The 15332-nt window shown below is 39.1% G+C and overlaps 1 protein-coding gene across 1 annotated transcript; it reads right to left on the bottom strand.

The window, feature by feature from the left end:
- Nucleotides 1–107: 107 nt before the first annotated feature.
- Nucleotides 108–15022, bottom strand: pus3 (pseudouridine synthase 3). Its single transcript, XM_022254532.2, has 13 exons — nt 14819–15022; nt 11040–11197; nt 9886–9979; nt 9478–9670; nt 8245–8350; nt 7690–7750; nt 7341–7400; nt 6681–6754; nt 4433–4550; nt 3916–4039; nt 2849–2906; nt 2354–2565; nt 108–1286 (listed from the first exon to the last, which is right to left on the bottom strand). The coding sequence occupies exons 1-13, from the start codon at nt 14900–14902 to the stop codon at nt 1225–1227; spliced, it is 1404 nt and encodes a 467-aa protein (XP_022110224.2). The 5' UTR covers nt 14903–15022; the 3' UTR covers nt 108–1224.
- Nucleotides 15023–15332: the final 310 nt, after the last annotated feature.

The raw sequence follows: 15332 nt of genomic DNA, 5'->3' as shown, positions 1-15332 counted from the left end.
TATAAATCGTCCTCGCATTACCCCAAAATCTTCGAAGGGAACAAAAATGGTTTTACGTAATAAAGTAAAAGTAGTAGAGAACAGAATGTAAGTTCAAGAGAGTGAAATATTGTTTCAGGACAAATGATTTATTCGCCATCTGCCCCACTTTCTCTCCATTGACTCCAGACCTTTGGGGCTCTGTACCCATAACAAGGGTTTGCCTTCTTAATTCTATGGAGGCTTTGAGTGGTTCCACGGCTTATGCACAAAGGATTCCCTGTGGAACAAAAGAACCCCTGCAAGATGGCGACCAAGCAAAGCCTCTACAAAAAGGGAATGTAACCTTTTAACAATGAACAATGACGTGGCTCTTGCTCGTTAAACTTGAGCTGATTTTTTGTTCAATTTGTGTAACTTATATCAAAGTGGCTAATATTTTTTTAAACTACTAAAAACCATTGAAATAACTGTTTAAAATAAGGCAGTCATACATTGATCACTTTGAAAAATTAGTTACTGATATGTGTTCACTCTGTATTTTTCTTAACCAGAGTTTTTTTTAACAAGTGACCCTCCCGTAAAGCCAAAAATATGAGACTATACAATCAAAAGGAGACATCCTGTTAAGGATATGCATTAAAAACTCTGTTACATAGCTCCAAAACTCAGAGCAAAGTTTAATCGCGAATGGAAATATCTAAATCTGTTTCACTGAAGTGAGTTTTATTCCTTCTCTCTGCATGTTTTCAAGTTGCAAGTTCATTGCACTTTTGAGGGACTAGTATTTCGTCCTGTCAGTGCAACAAGGTCATAACTCGCATTGGTTTTGTATACAAGATACGACCTTGTCGCACTGACATGACGATTTGCTCAAAATGGTAGAAAAACTAAACACAAACACCAAAAAAATACAACCAAATTTGAAACAGAGCAACAATTACATGAGATATGAGGAACGTTGTCAATTATTTGTTGGGGTGATTAAAAAGAAAGGGCCACTTTTTGAAAAAGAAAATGTTAATAATCTTTCCCAAACTAATAGATCCCTAAACTTACCCATCCTTCACTTTCAAAAACATTTTGCTCCAAGTTCATTAACAGGAAGTATATAGCACATCAAGTAATCTGTGTGACAAAATAAGCTAGCCCTGCCATCTCCCAAGTTCACTCCTGGTGTTCTCAAAGCCTTATCAGTTGCGATCTTTGTAGATAAACATGGAGAGATTTAAAGTTCTGCAGATTCTATTCACTAGCATCCAGACGTCTTTTTTTGGCAAAATGTTTGATGCGATTCTCAAGAGATTCTGTGGAGAGAAAAAGATCTAGTGTAAGAAACAAATTACCATCTCACTAATTTAATACGAACTCTCTAAATAACCTGATAAAGGAAGAAGACAGTACAAGATGTAGACAAGATTTCCACCTCTAGCCCAAAGGCCCATTTGCCCAGCAAACAGAACATTTAAAGTGCTCATTTCTTCTATGGTTTGCATGCATGCTTTCTGCAAAGGGACCAAAATTTAAAAACTTTTTCAAGAGGGTATGTCCCAAGTACAAGTACATGTAAGTACAAGTAAATACAATGTATGTCAACATCTATAAACTCTGGTCAAAGTTGGCAAACATTATGTGGAAACACTAGGAGCTTCTGCAGTATACACCGACTAAGTCCATGTAGGTTTTATTCATTCATTTTTCGATTTGAAGACAAAAATTAAAAAATAAGCCATTTTTCATTTTCAATTTGAAACAGAAAACCTAATACCAAGAAGAGAGTCGCTTCTCTTGTTTTTTTCATTTGAAAACTAAATATGTGGAAAAAGAAATCATGTGTTGCTTTCCATGCTGAAACAGTAAACCAAAAACGAAAGTCATTTCTTTTAATTTCATTTTTATCCAAATTTTGCCTTACAGGACAAGTAGTTTGAAGTACATGTAGGTTGGTTGGTTCCCTAGCATATCTATAATAATATATGGCAGGGAGCCACTGCTTTCTTATATAAAGTATGACATCAAGTCCAGGATGTCCCTTCTCACTGTTAGGTGCAGCATACCACACGTCTAATATTTTTTCAAACAAAGTTGTGCAAAAGCTGAGATCATTATGCAAAAATAATGAGTAACTGGTTTAAAAATTGTGATAGATGTGGGGATGGCATAAAAATCCTGAAATTGCTGTCTGCCAAAGAATGGGGGGTGGGGAAAGCCATCTGAGAGTAGGCGTGCCAGTTGAACACAATCCAACACTAGGTGACACTGGCTGGAGCTATGCAGATTTCGAAACCAAAGAAAATGGACTGACCCCACCCCTTGATTATCCTGATGGACTAGCCACCTTCTAAATTGTTAGGTCCTACCAAGAGATTCTTACCACATACTGGTCGGTCCAAGAGAGGCTTGTGGGATTTGGAGGAAGTGCCAAGTAGAAGGAACGTTGCCTGGTTTGTGACTGAAGGATAGACATCGTGCCAAGGGCGGGTGGCTGAATTGTCGGCCCTGGAAGAGTCTGGAGTTTGGTCTGTCCACTCAGCCGGGACAGGTGCTAAATTGAGTCCATCAAGCATTCTTTTAAGAGTTATTGCTCTGTGAGGAATAAACCACTTACAATATTAAGCATGCTTTAATCCCACAACACAAAAACACTTTGTCCTTGAAACTAAGAAGTGTTTAATCTTTCAGGTTTTAAATTTTGCACAATTCTTACATCAACTCAAATTACTGTTCTTCATAAAAAGAAATGTCAATGCTGTTTCATTCATTGTTGTAATCAAGTCAAATCACAAGTAATTTCAAGAGACAAGCCAAAAGTAATGGGGTGAACAATGACAAAGGAATACTTTTGTCATCAGTAATTTGGTATATTTACCTGACTACCTGTTGAGCCCACATTTGCTGAAGCCGTGAGATATTGTGGTCCTGGTCTCCTATGAAAGTAGTAGTAGAGTCTATTAGGAAATGTTTGACTATGGCCTGCAGTAATGCAAGCCTCTATGGGAAGTGGCTTCAGTCAGTGGCTTCACTAGATGTAAGTGGTATTTCAGCCCAAACCATAACATTCACTTCGGTTTTGGAGACGATGGCTTTATACGCATTGCCGGGGTGCCCAAAATTGGACAAAAGAGCTGGGCCTTGTAACAAATGACCATACTCGGAACAAAAGACCAAGCTGCTGGGAATTGCCAACATTTTGTCAGTTGTCAATAGCGGAAGAAATCCGTCACTGATTTGAAAAATTATACCACTGTTTGTGGCATTCAGCGCGAGCGGATTACCACCAGGGACAAAAGTGCACCAGTGCTCCAGTGATGAGGGTTACAATACTGCTGTACGCTAATCTGGCCCTTATTGAAAAGATGTCAGCAGCGCACTGTGCCGGTTTTGGGAACAAGCAAGGTTTCCTCTCACATACACAATGTTTGGCACACAACGTGTAATTTCTAGAGTTTCAATACTAAGCACGAACCAAAGCAAAGGCTTCCAAGAGGCATGTGCAAACTTCATTTCATATCATATCACACAAATGCATTTGGAAGCCTGGCAAATTGAATGATAATAGATGAATGGATCCCCCCCCCGGAAAAAGAAATTTGCCAAGTTCTTTCCTGGTGCATAATTTAACTGTCTGTCAATGTTTATCATACGAGGCCTCTTTCCCAAAATGCACAACAGGTGAAGTAGGATTTGTACCTGCACTGGTACCGTTGATGAATTCTGATTGACTTCATTGACAACATACACTTGTACGTACAAAAGTGTATTACTAAAGTTTTCTCATGGTGGGGATTTAAATAAAAAAGGTCTTGAACTCTTCAGTGTTAAAATGTAGCTTACAGTGACAGGGGAAGGGCCAAAAGTTGAGGCCTCTGTACAGAATAGGAAAAAGTGCCTTGAATCAAGTGCTTTAATTCATGTGTTGCTTTCCTGAATACGCACCTCTTTCATATATCCACTGGATGCCAGTGTATGAACAATCATAAAGGACCAGGGGGTATTCCGATGCCATTGAATACTGTGGCTTGCATGGCTGTGCTTTGATGTCTAGAAATCTGTCAATTATCTGGCGTTTAAAACAAAATTAGACGGGAAAGTAGGTAAATTTATGCATGTCTTTGTGTCCAACTGGTACTACTGAAACAATTGAAGACAGTTCGTTTTTGTAACAAATACATCTCCTCAATTGTTCTGATATCTTGCAACAAGAAAAGTTATTTGAAATCTCTTGTTTATCAAATGTATCATTTTCACCGGAAAAAAGATTATCAGTGGCTATTCTGACTTCTGCTGCTATCTTTTTAAAGCTAAAAGTTCACTGAAATCTGACGCTGTCCTGTATGATCTGTAAATGTGGCAAGTATTGAATTCTTTCACTTATACATTTTTCTCACAAATTTACTGCTTGCATAAAAATATGATATAAGGCAAAACAAAGTTTCAAAAAATGGTCAGGTACCTCTGAATTTTCCTTATGCTGTCCAATTAGAAACAAGATGGCCACCATACATCGCACCTGATGGTACAAGAAAGCTTGGCCTGTCACTGTCAGCTCATACATTTGATACCCTGCCTCGCTAGAGAGCAGACAAGAACAAGTGAATTAGTCCATGTTGAAGTGATGACCCATTATTCTTACGTCTTAAAGGGTTCCTGCAATGAATTTCCCTTAGACAAACCTTTTGTGCATTTTGATACTCTTTTTTAGTGTATTGAAAAGTTGAAGCTTTTTGGGACAACTTTAAGGGGCTATTGCTGTGAAGCCAATCAGGGAAGGCACAGAAGGTGGAAGCACCACTGAGTTTCTGTTTGTTTGTTTGTTTGTTTGTTTGTTTGTTTGTTTGTTTGTTTGTTTGTTTGTTTGTTTGTTTGAACTGTGGACCTGAAATTTGCTAAATTGTTTCTTAGAGCCACTTCGTGATTTTATTGCCACATATACAACAATGAATCCGCAATGAAAAGGAAATTAAGAACAGTAAAAACTCAGAATTCTGGCTGTTTTTTAAGAATAATCATTGCATATCTGACGAACCAACGACTATGAAATACCACCGTTTTCAAGAAAAACATGTTTTCATTGAAGCACTTATTGTGTACTCATTTTCGATATTTATTTCAACCCTCTTTTGTTCTTTATATATAAAAGACACAAAATTGGTCTTTAAAATCATTTCCTAATCTCTATTTTTGGCTCTTTGAGCAACACTTTGTTTGGATACTGCTGTTAAACCTATTTGTTAGTTTGTGAGATAAATCACCAGAATGATCAATTCGCCAATTTGTCAGATATGCGACGACATTAATGCAACATTGAGGTTTCTCCCTAGCATGATATCACAGTTTTACTCATGCATAATTACAGAAATCTGAATTATCATAAAAACCAAAAGGCATTAACATACATTTGACAAAGCAAAATAAGAATTGAAAATAAGGTTAAATGGAACACAAAGGTGCACTTTCATGGGTTGAAATAAAAAAAAGTACATCACATTGACACCTTCAAATAAAGGTATCTATGTCTGTCCTTTTCAGGCTTTCTTTCACCAGTAGTCACGATTTAGAGGTAGCATTCAAGCGTGTGTCTGATGTAAACACGAGTACACTCCTGAGCATACAACGACAGGAGTAAGTTTATAAGGGTAAGCAAGAGTATCCAGTTTGTAACTGTGACATCACTTCAGTTTAAGCAATGCCCAGTGCACATAGTGCTACTTGGAAAGACACTGCATCATGGAACCGGAAGTTAACACGCAATGTTAATGGTCTTCCAACGGGAATCAACAGTACGGGCGAGCGTACAACAAAGTCACTTAAGAACTTGATACTCTCAGTCTGAGCGGCAGTATATTCTTAACCGACAGTATTATTTCTTAACCGTTGACCAAACACACGATACAAAATGAAAATAATGCACAACAGTTTCCTGCATCCGTGAACCTTGAGAGATATGTGCTAACTCACAACCATTACCCTTGGGGAACACACAGAATTTTGCATGTCTCTGTCAAGTTTAAAATGCTGATATTTTCTCTAGTGTGTTCAATGCCACTTTCATAGCAAAGCTTCAAAAATGCTTGAATCATTTCTTGTTCGATTAAACACGCATCATACTGCTGAACCATACACTACTACACTTCATCACAACTGCGTAATATTTGCTCAAATTGTGTTGTGACTGGCTCTAGAAAAATGGGTAATAAGTTGCCAGATTCAGGTTAGGAGTTTTTGCTATGGCTGGATTGAGTACATCAAAAGCTACAATTTGATTTAAGAATGACCCCTGTAGTGCACTGTGCTCCAGAGATATTTAGATATTTGTATATCCACATTTTCGGATTCAATAAAAGCACTTTTCGAGAAAAAGCTCAGAAAACGTAGCACTTGGAAACACAATGCTATGTAGGATTTCCTACTGAATGATCCATTTTTCATCTTTATTCATCAGTATCCATGTTTGTTGTCACAAATTCTGAAAACATAAATGTTATACAAGCTAACAGAGGAACAAACACAAAATCACATTTTTGAAGACATTTTGCCCTCTCCACCTAGAACAGGCCATAACATATTTTGGAACTGTGCTACTTATTACCCTTTTTGCAGAGCGGGTCACATACGTAGATTAAGTCTTGTCTCTAGATAGAGTTGAATTCCTCACTGACTTTACAATTTATTTTAATTGTAATCATATATATGCAGATTACCTATCATCCAATGGTGCTATGTCGATGGAAATAATAGTGCGGCAAAAGTTGACCACTCCATTTCCAACATCCATCTAGAAGACAAGAATATGCACGTATAATCATCTTAAAATGAAATTGAAAAAAAAAATTACTTTGCCTGAAAAGATATATAAATGCAGGGTAAAATAATGTCATCTTATTTTGTACATCGTACATGAATGATGTAATTTATATTCAAGAAAGATGTTTTTAATGATATTTTATTTTCAAGATGGCTTTTTTCCCTGGAATGAAGTAACTTTGAAAACCTCTTTTTAGAGAGAACAATGGCCCATGGGAGGAGAAAATATGCAGAACTGGTACTTTTTCATGGTCGCCAATATTTGTCTCAAACCTTATAAAGCAGTAGAACTATCATCTCTCTCAATAAATGGTTTCACACAAAATGGCTGACAGAATTACAACAGATGAGGCCGTACTTGTTACTTTTCTTTTCCAAATGACTTTTGCAAGAAATATGCCTCTTTTGTAAGTACTTCTAGTGAAATTACAGTTAAATTACGATTGCATGCAACTGTTTCATTTTGAGACAAAAAAGTCACACTTTTCTTCTACTGGAAGCACTCAATTCCTCGCAGTCACGGAATTGGCTAGAAAATAAAAGTCAGGTTACATTACCTTACAAAAATTACGGAAATCGTGATCACCCACAAGTTTTTGGGCAGCCTCCTGCATAACCTGTGAAGAAAAGAATACACAATCTGGTTTTCATTATGTGTGTTTACGTGAATTTGATCGCGTTCATTAGTAATTACTTTTCGTTTGTTTTGTTTTTTACAAGAAACATAGTGTTGCCTCATGGAAAATTAAAGCCAAATCACTCACTTGATTCTGACGATTCACCACAATTTAAATAGCTGCTGCACACAAAAAATAAGCCATTTTTTCATAGTTCGTTCATAAGGGCACCTAAAGAATGACCTTGTGGAACACAAACATAATGTATGCAAGCTTGATTCCAACTCACTTGAATGTCCAGGTCTCCTTTAGGAAAGAAGTACTTATAGGTCCTGTGCAGGGTGCTGAACCTGATAAAAAACATTAAAAACAAGCTTTATGTAAACATGTCAGTTTAAGTTTATATCTGATGTACACTGCCGCTATCAGTGTTGCAGTAGATTCTGTTCCAAGTCAATCAAACGCCAGTCTGTAATTCCAGTCACAAGTAATGGGGGACAGACAACGGCTACAAAACAGGTACAATGTGACATTGTCACAATCCATTTATGAAGCCCTTTGTCATGACATGGGGCGGGCTGATTTGTGACTGACTTTGTGAGGCTTTTGGGCAGACTCGACCACACTGAAGTTGAGCTTTCCTAGCTGGGTGCAGCCACGGCATGCAGTGGGAAGGGAAGGTTTCAAGGTGCAGAACGCCATTATTAACACAGACATCTGCGCAAACCTAATGCAAGAACCCTTTGACACTAAGAAAAAGCACCGATGTACAGGACCACACATGGTTTGGAGTGGGTGTGTTGATGGCATCCACTGGGGTACGCCAGCCTTTTCCAAGCCTTACCTTGCATCAAAGCTGGGGTCTACAGGTGTCCATGCAAGGCAACGGATAGTCTCAGGAAGCACTCTGTTCAGGATGTGAGTGTACTCAATCTCCTTGGTCTTATCGCCTTTATGATTCACAGAAGGGAGGAGGGAACACTGAATCTGAATAAGTCCATTTCTTTTGTACTTTGTCAGGGGAAGGGTAAGCATTCAGAGGAATTTCAATTTAATTCCTATTCAGAGGTTGAGAAGACTGATGATAGGCTGCATGTACAAAGGTCACATTGTGAAGTATGGTATCTAGGGCCCTTCTCAGGTATCCAATAACCTAAATCAACTGTACATCGGTTGCTGCTCAAAAAAGACCCTGTCTGAATTTGGGTATTCTTTGGCTATGGTTTCAGATGTACATGTTGCCATTGAGTGCTACAGTAAATAGCCATGTAGACACGGCACAAAGTCTCAAATATGGACTATACAGACAAGTACTTCTTCACTGGAGATGATGACAGAGGTGAGATTGGGCAAGATCGAATGGGTTTGTGGTTTTGAGATCAAAAATTACTTGTACATTCTCCAATCTGCACATGCACTAAGAGGGATGCACAAGTGAACTGTCACCCCCATGGGACATAGTGACTCAGTTAAAAAGCGCCTTGTCTTATTTGCACACAAAATCCATGATGGAGACTCCAGGAACCAGCTTTGTTAGCTCTCATATGTTGTTGAGTAAAACTCATCCTCTAACAGGAATGCACAGTTTCTCAAACACAAATGGATAGAGAGCATGATGCACACCGTCAGTGAGATTTAAGCACCCTACACTCAGCCTCATTGCTGGGCCAAACAAACTCCTCTTAAGTCACACATAAAGTCAACAAAAAACAACAGATAATAGAAAGCTTTCAAATTTTCCACACAAAACATCAGCTTTATAAAAGGAGGTACCTGTAGAGGGCTCCCTATCCATCTCATCAACAGCATTCAACAAAATTGTAAAGTTCCTCAACAAAACAAAACTATGTTTTATGTGTCCTAATTCTCATGGTCGCCAAGGTGTGGTGGCCTTTTGACACACCACAAAGGGGCAAATTCTCCTTCATGTGATTCAATTCTGTGAAGAAATGCACTGAAATTCTTGGATGTCTGACTGCAAGAATTAAAAGCACCTGTTTTTCTCAGTAATCTTCTGTTTTTACCAGAGAGTCTTTAATCCCCATGCTATTAATACAGGTTTGTCCTTCACTCTCACCTGGTCTTTCACATGCCTTTCCTCCTGGGGTCTGAATCACCCCCAATCCTTCCAAAAGGTTTGACCTCAGGTCAATGGAGATGACCTGGCCAAATGCACTCACACCTTTGTCGGTACGGCCACAGCGGGAGTAGTTAGCAGTTTCTCTGGACTGGATAAGGCGTGTCTTGGTCAGAGCTTCAAAGAGTTCTGCCTGAAAATCAAGAAATCAAGAAGGACCATAGTTGAGTTCTTCAAAGAGCAATGTAAAATTATTTGTTGTTCGTAGAAATTCTCCTCCAACAGAAAGTCAAGGATTGTTATTCAAGTATCCATCATATCTCTTGTCACTGTTGAAAGGGGAACTTGTGTACACAGTTCATAGCAGGTAAATAACACACCTGGAGCTTTGCTGTGGATTAAAATTACCTCAATCGTCTTGTCTGTGTTTTCCTGACTTGCAAAGCCTTGGTAATCCCACCCAAGGTAGGCAATCCGTAAAGCAATATGTCTTGTGTTGTACCTAGGGATAATAACATGCAATGTCACTGTTCTTCGCATAATACATGTACATAAAAATGTCAGCATTTCGGACATGCAATTCAATTCTCAGCCATTCCTGTTTGGAAGCTGCATGAAGTCCTCAATAACCCAATGATTCCTGTTTGTAATTCAATACAGTTTTGATCATGACAAAGCACAACGAAAAGCAACAGTGACAAAGCAAACACATTTGCTAATGTGTTGAAATTCCAAGCAGATAAAACAAGAGAAAACAATTGTGTCGTTCCCAATACTCTACAACTGTTAAAACCCTCCTTTTGTTTTAACTGTCAAAAACAGTCAAAAATGCCTTCCACTTGATTTCCCCCAGTACACAGACACATATGGGAAATTTGACTGATTTTGACTGATATGACAACTGTGTCAAGAATGTATCTTAGCATAGGAGGTTTTTAAATTAACTAATTAGTCTAAGGGAAGGGGCCCTTGTGTAAACATGCACTTGTCTACACATCTTCACTCTCTTTATTATGTGGACAACTTTTGTTAAAAGCTGCATAAAGAAAATGACTGCAGCAGGATTTGAAGCTGCAACCTCCAGTTTCTGGTACATGTAAGTTCCCCTGAACAAAGATGCAGACAAATAGGAGAAAACCAACAAAGGTCGGGATAGCTCAGTTGGAAGAGCACTGGTTCGGTGATCAAAGGGTCACAAGTTCGAATCCTGCTACAGTCAATTTCTTTGTCCAACTTCATAATTAATAAGCAAACAGGGCCTCTTCATTTCATGCAGATCCGTACTACAATCAGTAATCCGGTGTTGGTTCACCGACACCAGAATCTGCCTAATGAATGAAGCAAATCAGCCATGGGATCACTGATCAAGACCCAGATCCATGTGAAACAAACAGGTCCCCAGTAACCCTAAATGGTTTGTAGGATGACATCTTTTGTCAACAGGTTCACAAGAGAAAACATGCCTATTCATTGCTTCTGTCATGTACCAATTAGGGCCTTCCTGAATGTACAAGGATTGGGTGCTCAGATTTATCAATCACATCCGGAATCAGATAACTCACTTGGAGAAGTCAAAGGGCCTTTGAATCCTCTGCTTTTTGTTCCTCCTAGTGGCCAACTCAGAACTCTGTCCATCTTCACTGCCAGTAGCATCCTTAGATTGCGTGCTCCGTAAGGCTGCCACTTCCGCCCTCAACTGCTGAATGACAGCTAGAAGTTCCTTTAGAAAATTGCCGAGAATCAGAAATCAACTTAAAAATAAAAAAAAAAGTAAGATGCCAAATACTTCGGTCACTCTATAACTACAACTGTGACCTTCTTATCATCATTTCAACAGTAAAAAGTTCACTATGGCAGGATGAAAATTTACCCAAGTGTCCTTCAGATGTAATTTTAGTCACTTTTCAAAACTTTTAAAAGAAACTACAGGTATTACAACTACTGATTTATTGAGTAGAAAGCAAAAAAATCAAACACAAAGAAACACAGACAAGGGCTTTGACTATACAAAAACACAAATTTCCCTTGGGAAAAATCCCCCCAAATCCCACAAAAACAATAATAAAAAGGGACTCCCGGTGCATGTGTGAAAAATATGGTTTAACATCTTACTAGGGACAAACAATACAAGTTAATGAGTACATGTCCCTTACATGTGCATGAATGACAGGATCAACCAATCATGCTCAGCATCATGTGATACACTCTGAAGTTTCCAAGAAAGCTACATGTAACTATATCTACATCAGTATATGAGGACTCTTCAAATCGCCTTTTTAAACATGTGGACATTACTGGTGATATTCCTGGCATGCCCAAACGTCATGAATGATAAATAAGGCCACTGTCCTATAGGCCTATATATAAGCAGACTTGGCTTTAACCAATACTCCGTTACTTGGGCTTATTATGCTGCTTGGACCTAACCTACACAGACTTTTGCTACATGTACCTGTAAATATGCATGAAGCTACTGGGCACAGTTGGCCAATCAGCATGACTGCAGGAACACACTGTGCTATTATTCATTATCAATCAATCCAGTATGAACTCCCTGACTTAAATTCCTTTCTTTATGAAAGAAGCTTCCATAACGACATATTAAAAAGAAAAGGAGACTGGCAAATCACAATATCATCAGCAAACCATTCAAAATGATCGACAGATCGTGCTGAGATATAACGACAGATCAAAAGATTGCACCCTACAGACATGACAGAGCTATAAAAATGTGAAAATGTTACATTAAGTTTGAACTTTGCAATGAAAAACATTATATTCAAGACATTTAGCATCAACTGCAAGAACTGTCATGACTGCGAAGATGCATGTTATCACTTTCTGGTGGTTTAAAGCACTGCCACGAATTATATACATGTATATGGAGTGCTAGTAATATTTATAGGGTATTATATATCAAAAGTACAGGAAAACAGCCCCCCAAAAACACCAAAAAACCTATTCAAAATCAACCAGAAACACCTGATGAGTACATGAAAACACAGGAAAACACCACAGAACATATGAGAAAACAATACAAAACAAGACAGTACCCTTAAACTATCAGAAATTCACTCCAAACAACCGGAAAGCATCGGCACAAACCCAAAACTATAAAATTGATCATAGAAATTGTGCTAATATAAATCCAAAACACAGAAATGAATATGCCATTCAAATAAGATAAACGAACATGCCATTTAAAAATGAAATTCAGCATAGATATCCAAATATTAACCACTTCGGACCGGGGCATTTTTCAACGTTGAGGATGCTGGGCCGGCATGACTATCATTTTTTCTGTTTTCAAAATCCTTCAACAATTCATCATTCCATTTAATAGTCGTTTATAGCCGAACGGAGTAATCTTCAGGCACTACTCTAAGTTGACAGGTGACCTTCATTGACACCCGAATATTTCAGCCAGGCCTGCAGCCTTGTAAACAGAGCCCAGATTGTGCGGTGTCACACAGCTGTCTTTTGTTCACGAACCTGGCTCAGTGCACTGCTGACCTCTTTTCAATAGGGGCCAGATTAGCATGCAGCGGTGCTGTGTGGCTCATCCCTGCGGTGGTGGAGAGCTTTTGTCCCCGGTGGTAATCCGCTTGCTCTAAATACCCCAAACCCTGGTATACGGTTTCAAAATAATGCTGGATTATCACCACTTTTGAGAGTGAAAAATTCCGGTCATGCCCAGCAGCCTGGTCTTTTGTTCGGAGTACGGTCTTTTGTTACAGGGCCCTGTTTCCTTTGTCCGAGTTCGGAGACCCCGGCCACACATATAAACCATACGGCTCCGATCCCGGAGTCCCCGGCTGGTAGTGGTTAACATGATTAACATGATTAACATGATTAAAACATCAAAGAGCATTGATGCCACCCCCCAGAACTGTGGGGTTTGTCATCTGCTGCATTCCTATAAATGCTGCCAAGTTGCATGTTCCTTGGCATTAACTTCTAGCAATAACCAATTGTGTATGTTCCTGGCATTCCAGCAGCCAGCCTACAAACAATTCAGTTTGTCCACAGACATAAAAAAAACATGCCTCACTTTCAGTATGTCCAGTGTTTTGGAGTATTTTCCTGTGTTTCCGGTATTTGTTTGGTGTTTTCCGGAATTTTCCATTTTTTTTAGTATATAGAACCTACAGTCCTGGACAAATCTCATTGGGTCTGCAACCCCAGACTCCCTTTCAATGCTGGGTCTATGTGCATAGTCTGCACTCCGGCTAGACATGACACCGGGGGGAGAGCGTATGGCTATATTGCCAAGTGTCCCACAATTTTGTCCTGTATTGTAGGCCTGGCCTAAGTTAGCGTGGTTTAAGTTAGCCAACCATCATGCTATTTAGCGTCAACAAGCATTGACACACTTGTAAGTGTAGCATCAACGAAGTGTCAAGAACTCAAAAATTGCCTCTAAAGTTTAAAACATTTAAAAGGGTTTTAACTTTTATCATATTTACATTTTTAGAGATTGCAACTACTACCACATGCCACTGTATAAGAGACCAGCAAATTTGCTTCCAGATTCTTGCAGGAAAACAATTTTTTGTGATGTTTGGGGGTCAGCATCCACGCAAAAACAAGATTTCCACACTCAAATATTTATAGGCCTATGATATCTGGATATGTACATGTAGGAGCCTAATTCGTATGATGGCCTAAGTATGAAAATTTTGCAGAAATTTGCTTGATTCACTTAAAGCTTTGTTGTCGTTTGTGGATGATTGTTGACATGACTGATGCTAAATAACATGAGTCATGACCCGCTAGCAGAGTAGGCCATAGCCCCCTAGGGCTGTGAACAGCTCTTTTGACAATGTTGTTGTTATGCCCGAACTATAGCATCAGTCCGAATTATACATGTAGTTGGGCCCATCCCAACTATAGTTGGGCCAGTCCCGACTAGAGTGATACAGTTGGGCCACCCCAACTACAGCAGAGAGTTCCTGCATGTCCTGTGTGCATGATGTGCCCAGCATGTGTGCCAAAGTCATATTGTTTACAAATGTCATGTCATTGAAGTGCCACATTTTAGATGAATTGTGTCAAGTGTGAGACACATTGACTTGGATGATGTTGAGACATTTCCCACAGACATTGGTCAACAATATTTGGGCCAGCCCAACTGCAGCACTACAGTTGGGACTGTCCTAGCTATAGTTGGGACTTATGCTATAGTTGGGGCGTAACACTTGACTTGACTTGACTTGTCTTTATACTTTACTGGCATGACTGGCGGGGCATGACTGGCATGATTCAAATGTCAATCAACAGACATGACAGATCAATGGGTAGAGTAGTACTAGTACTAGTACCGGCACTAGCCTAGGCCTACCTCTCTCGAATTTCCCCTGAACTCTGATACATCATGATGCAATCCGGTTAAAGTAGGGTCATGTGATTCCATGTTTTCAAACATGTAAACTACGGTATGGGGGTGAGCTAATTGTAGTCCAAACCACGGACATAATTATTTCTATCAAGTTTTACAACGTGGGCGCCGCCATCTTGACTGTTGCCTTTATTATTTTGCGGCAGTGTTTTACTAGAGGGGGAAATTTCGATTGGAGGCCCCCCAAATCGCTAAAATCGTAATATACTGATTTTCAAACTACCCCTTTAGTTGCTACCAAAATAAAGAATAAAAAAATAATGAAGAAACTTCCGCATTAGACTATCATTTGTGGGAGAACACTTAAATCTCATTTTGACAATATTTCATTTTTTCAACGCCCCTTAATTTATTAATGGCATAGTCCAGTAATTAGAGGCACGTGATGTTGTAGAGTATGGCAACCCACTCCTTCTTCTACTAATAAGTATTCAATGAGTGTGCACCAGGCTCCACG

This window comes from Acanthaster planci, linkage group LG16 (genome assembly GCF_054643075.1).
Source record: "Acanthaster planci isolate LZ-2023a linkage group LG16, COTS_SCS, whole genome shotgun sequence".
Classification (NCBI taxonomy): Eukaryota; Metazoa; Echinodermata; class Asteroidea; order Valvatida; family Acanthasteridae; genus Acanthaster; species Acanthaster planci.
Note: the sequence above shows the minus strand (reverse complement) of the source record. Positions and strands in the feature narration are given on the sequence as shown.

Bases quoted from the DNA above. Each gene is read 5' to 3' on its own strand.
- pus3 (XM_022254532.2), bottom strand. From the start codon at position 14,902: ATGTTTGAAAACATGGAATCACATGACCCTACTTTAACCGGATTGCAT. The intron at 9,671-9,885 runs GTAATTTTAATC...CTTGATTTTCAG, and splicing joins ACACAGACAAGACGATTGAG to GCAGAACTCTTTGAAGCTCT. The intron at 2,566-2,848 runs GTAAATATACCA...TATTCCTCACAG, and splicing joins TGGGCTCAACAGGTAGTCAG to AGCAATAACTCTTAAAAGAA.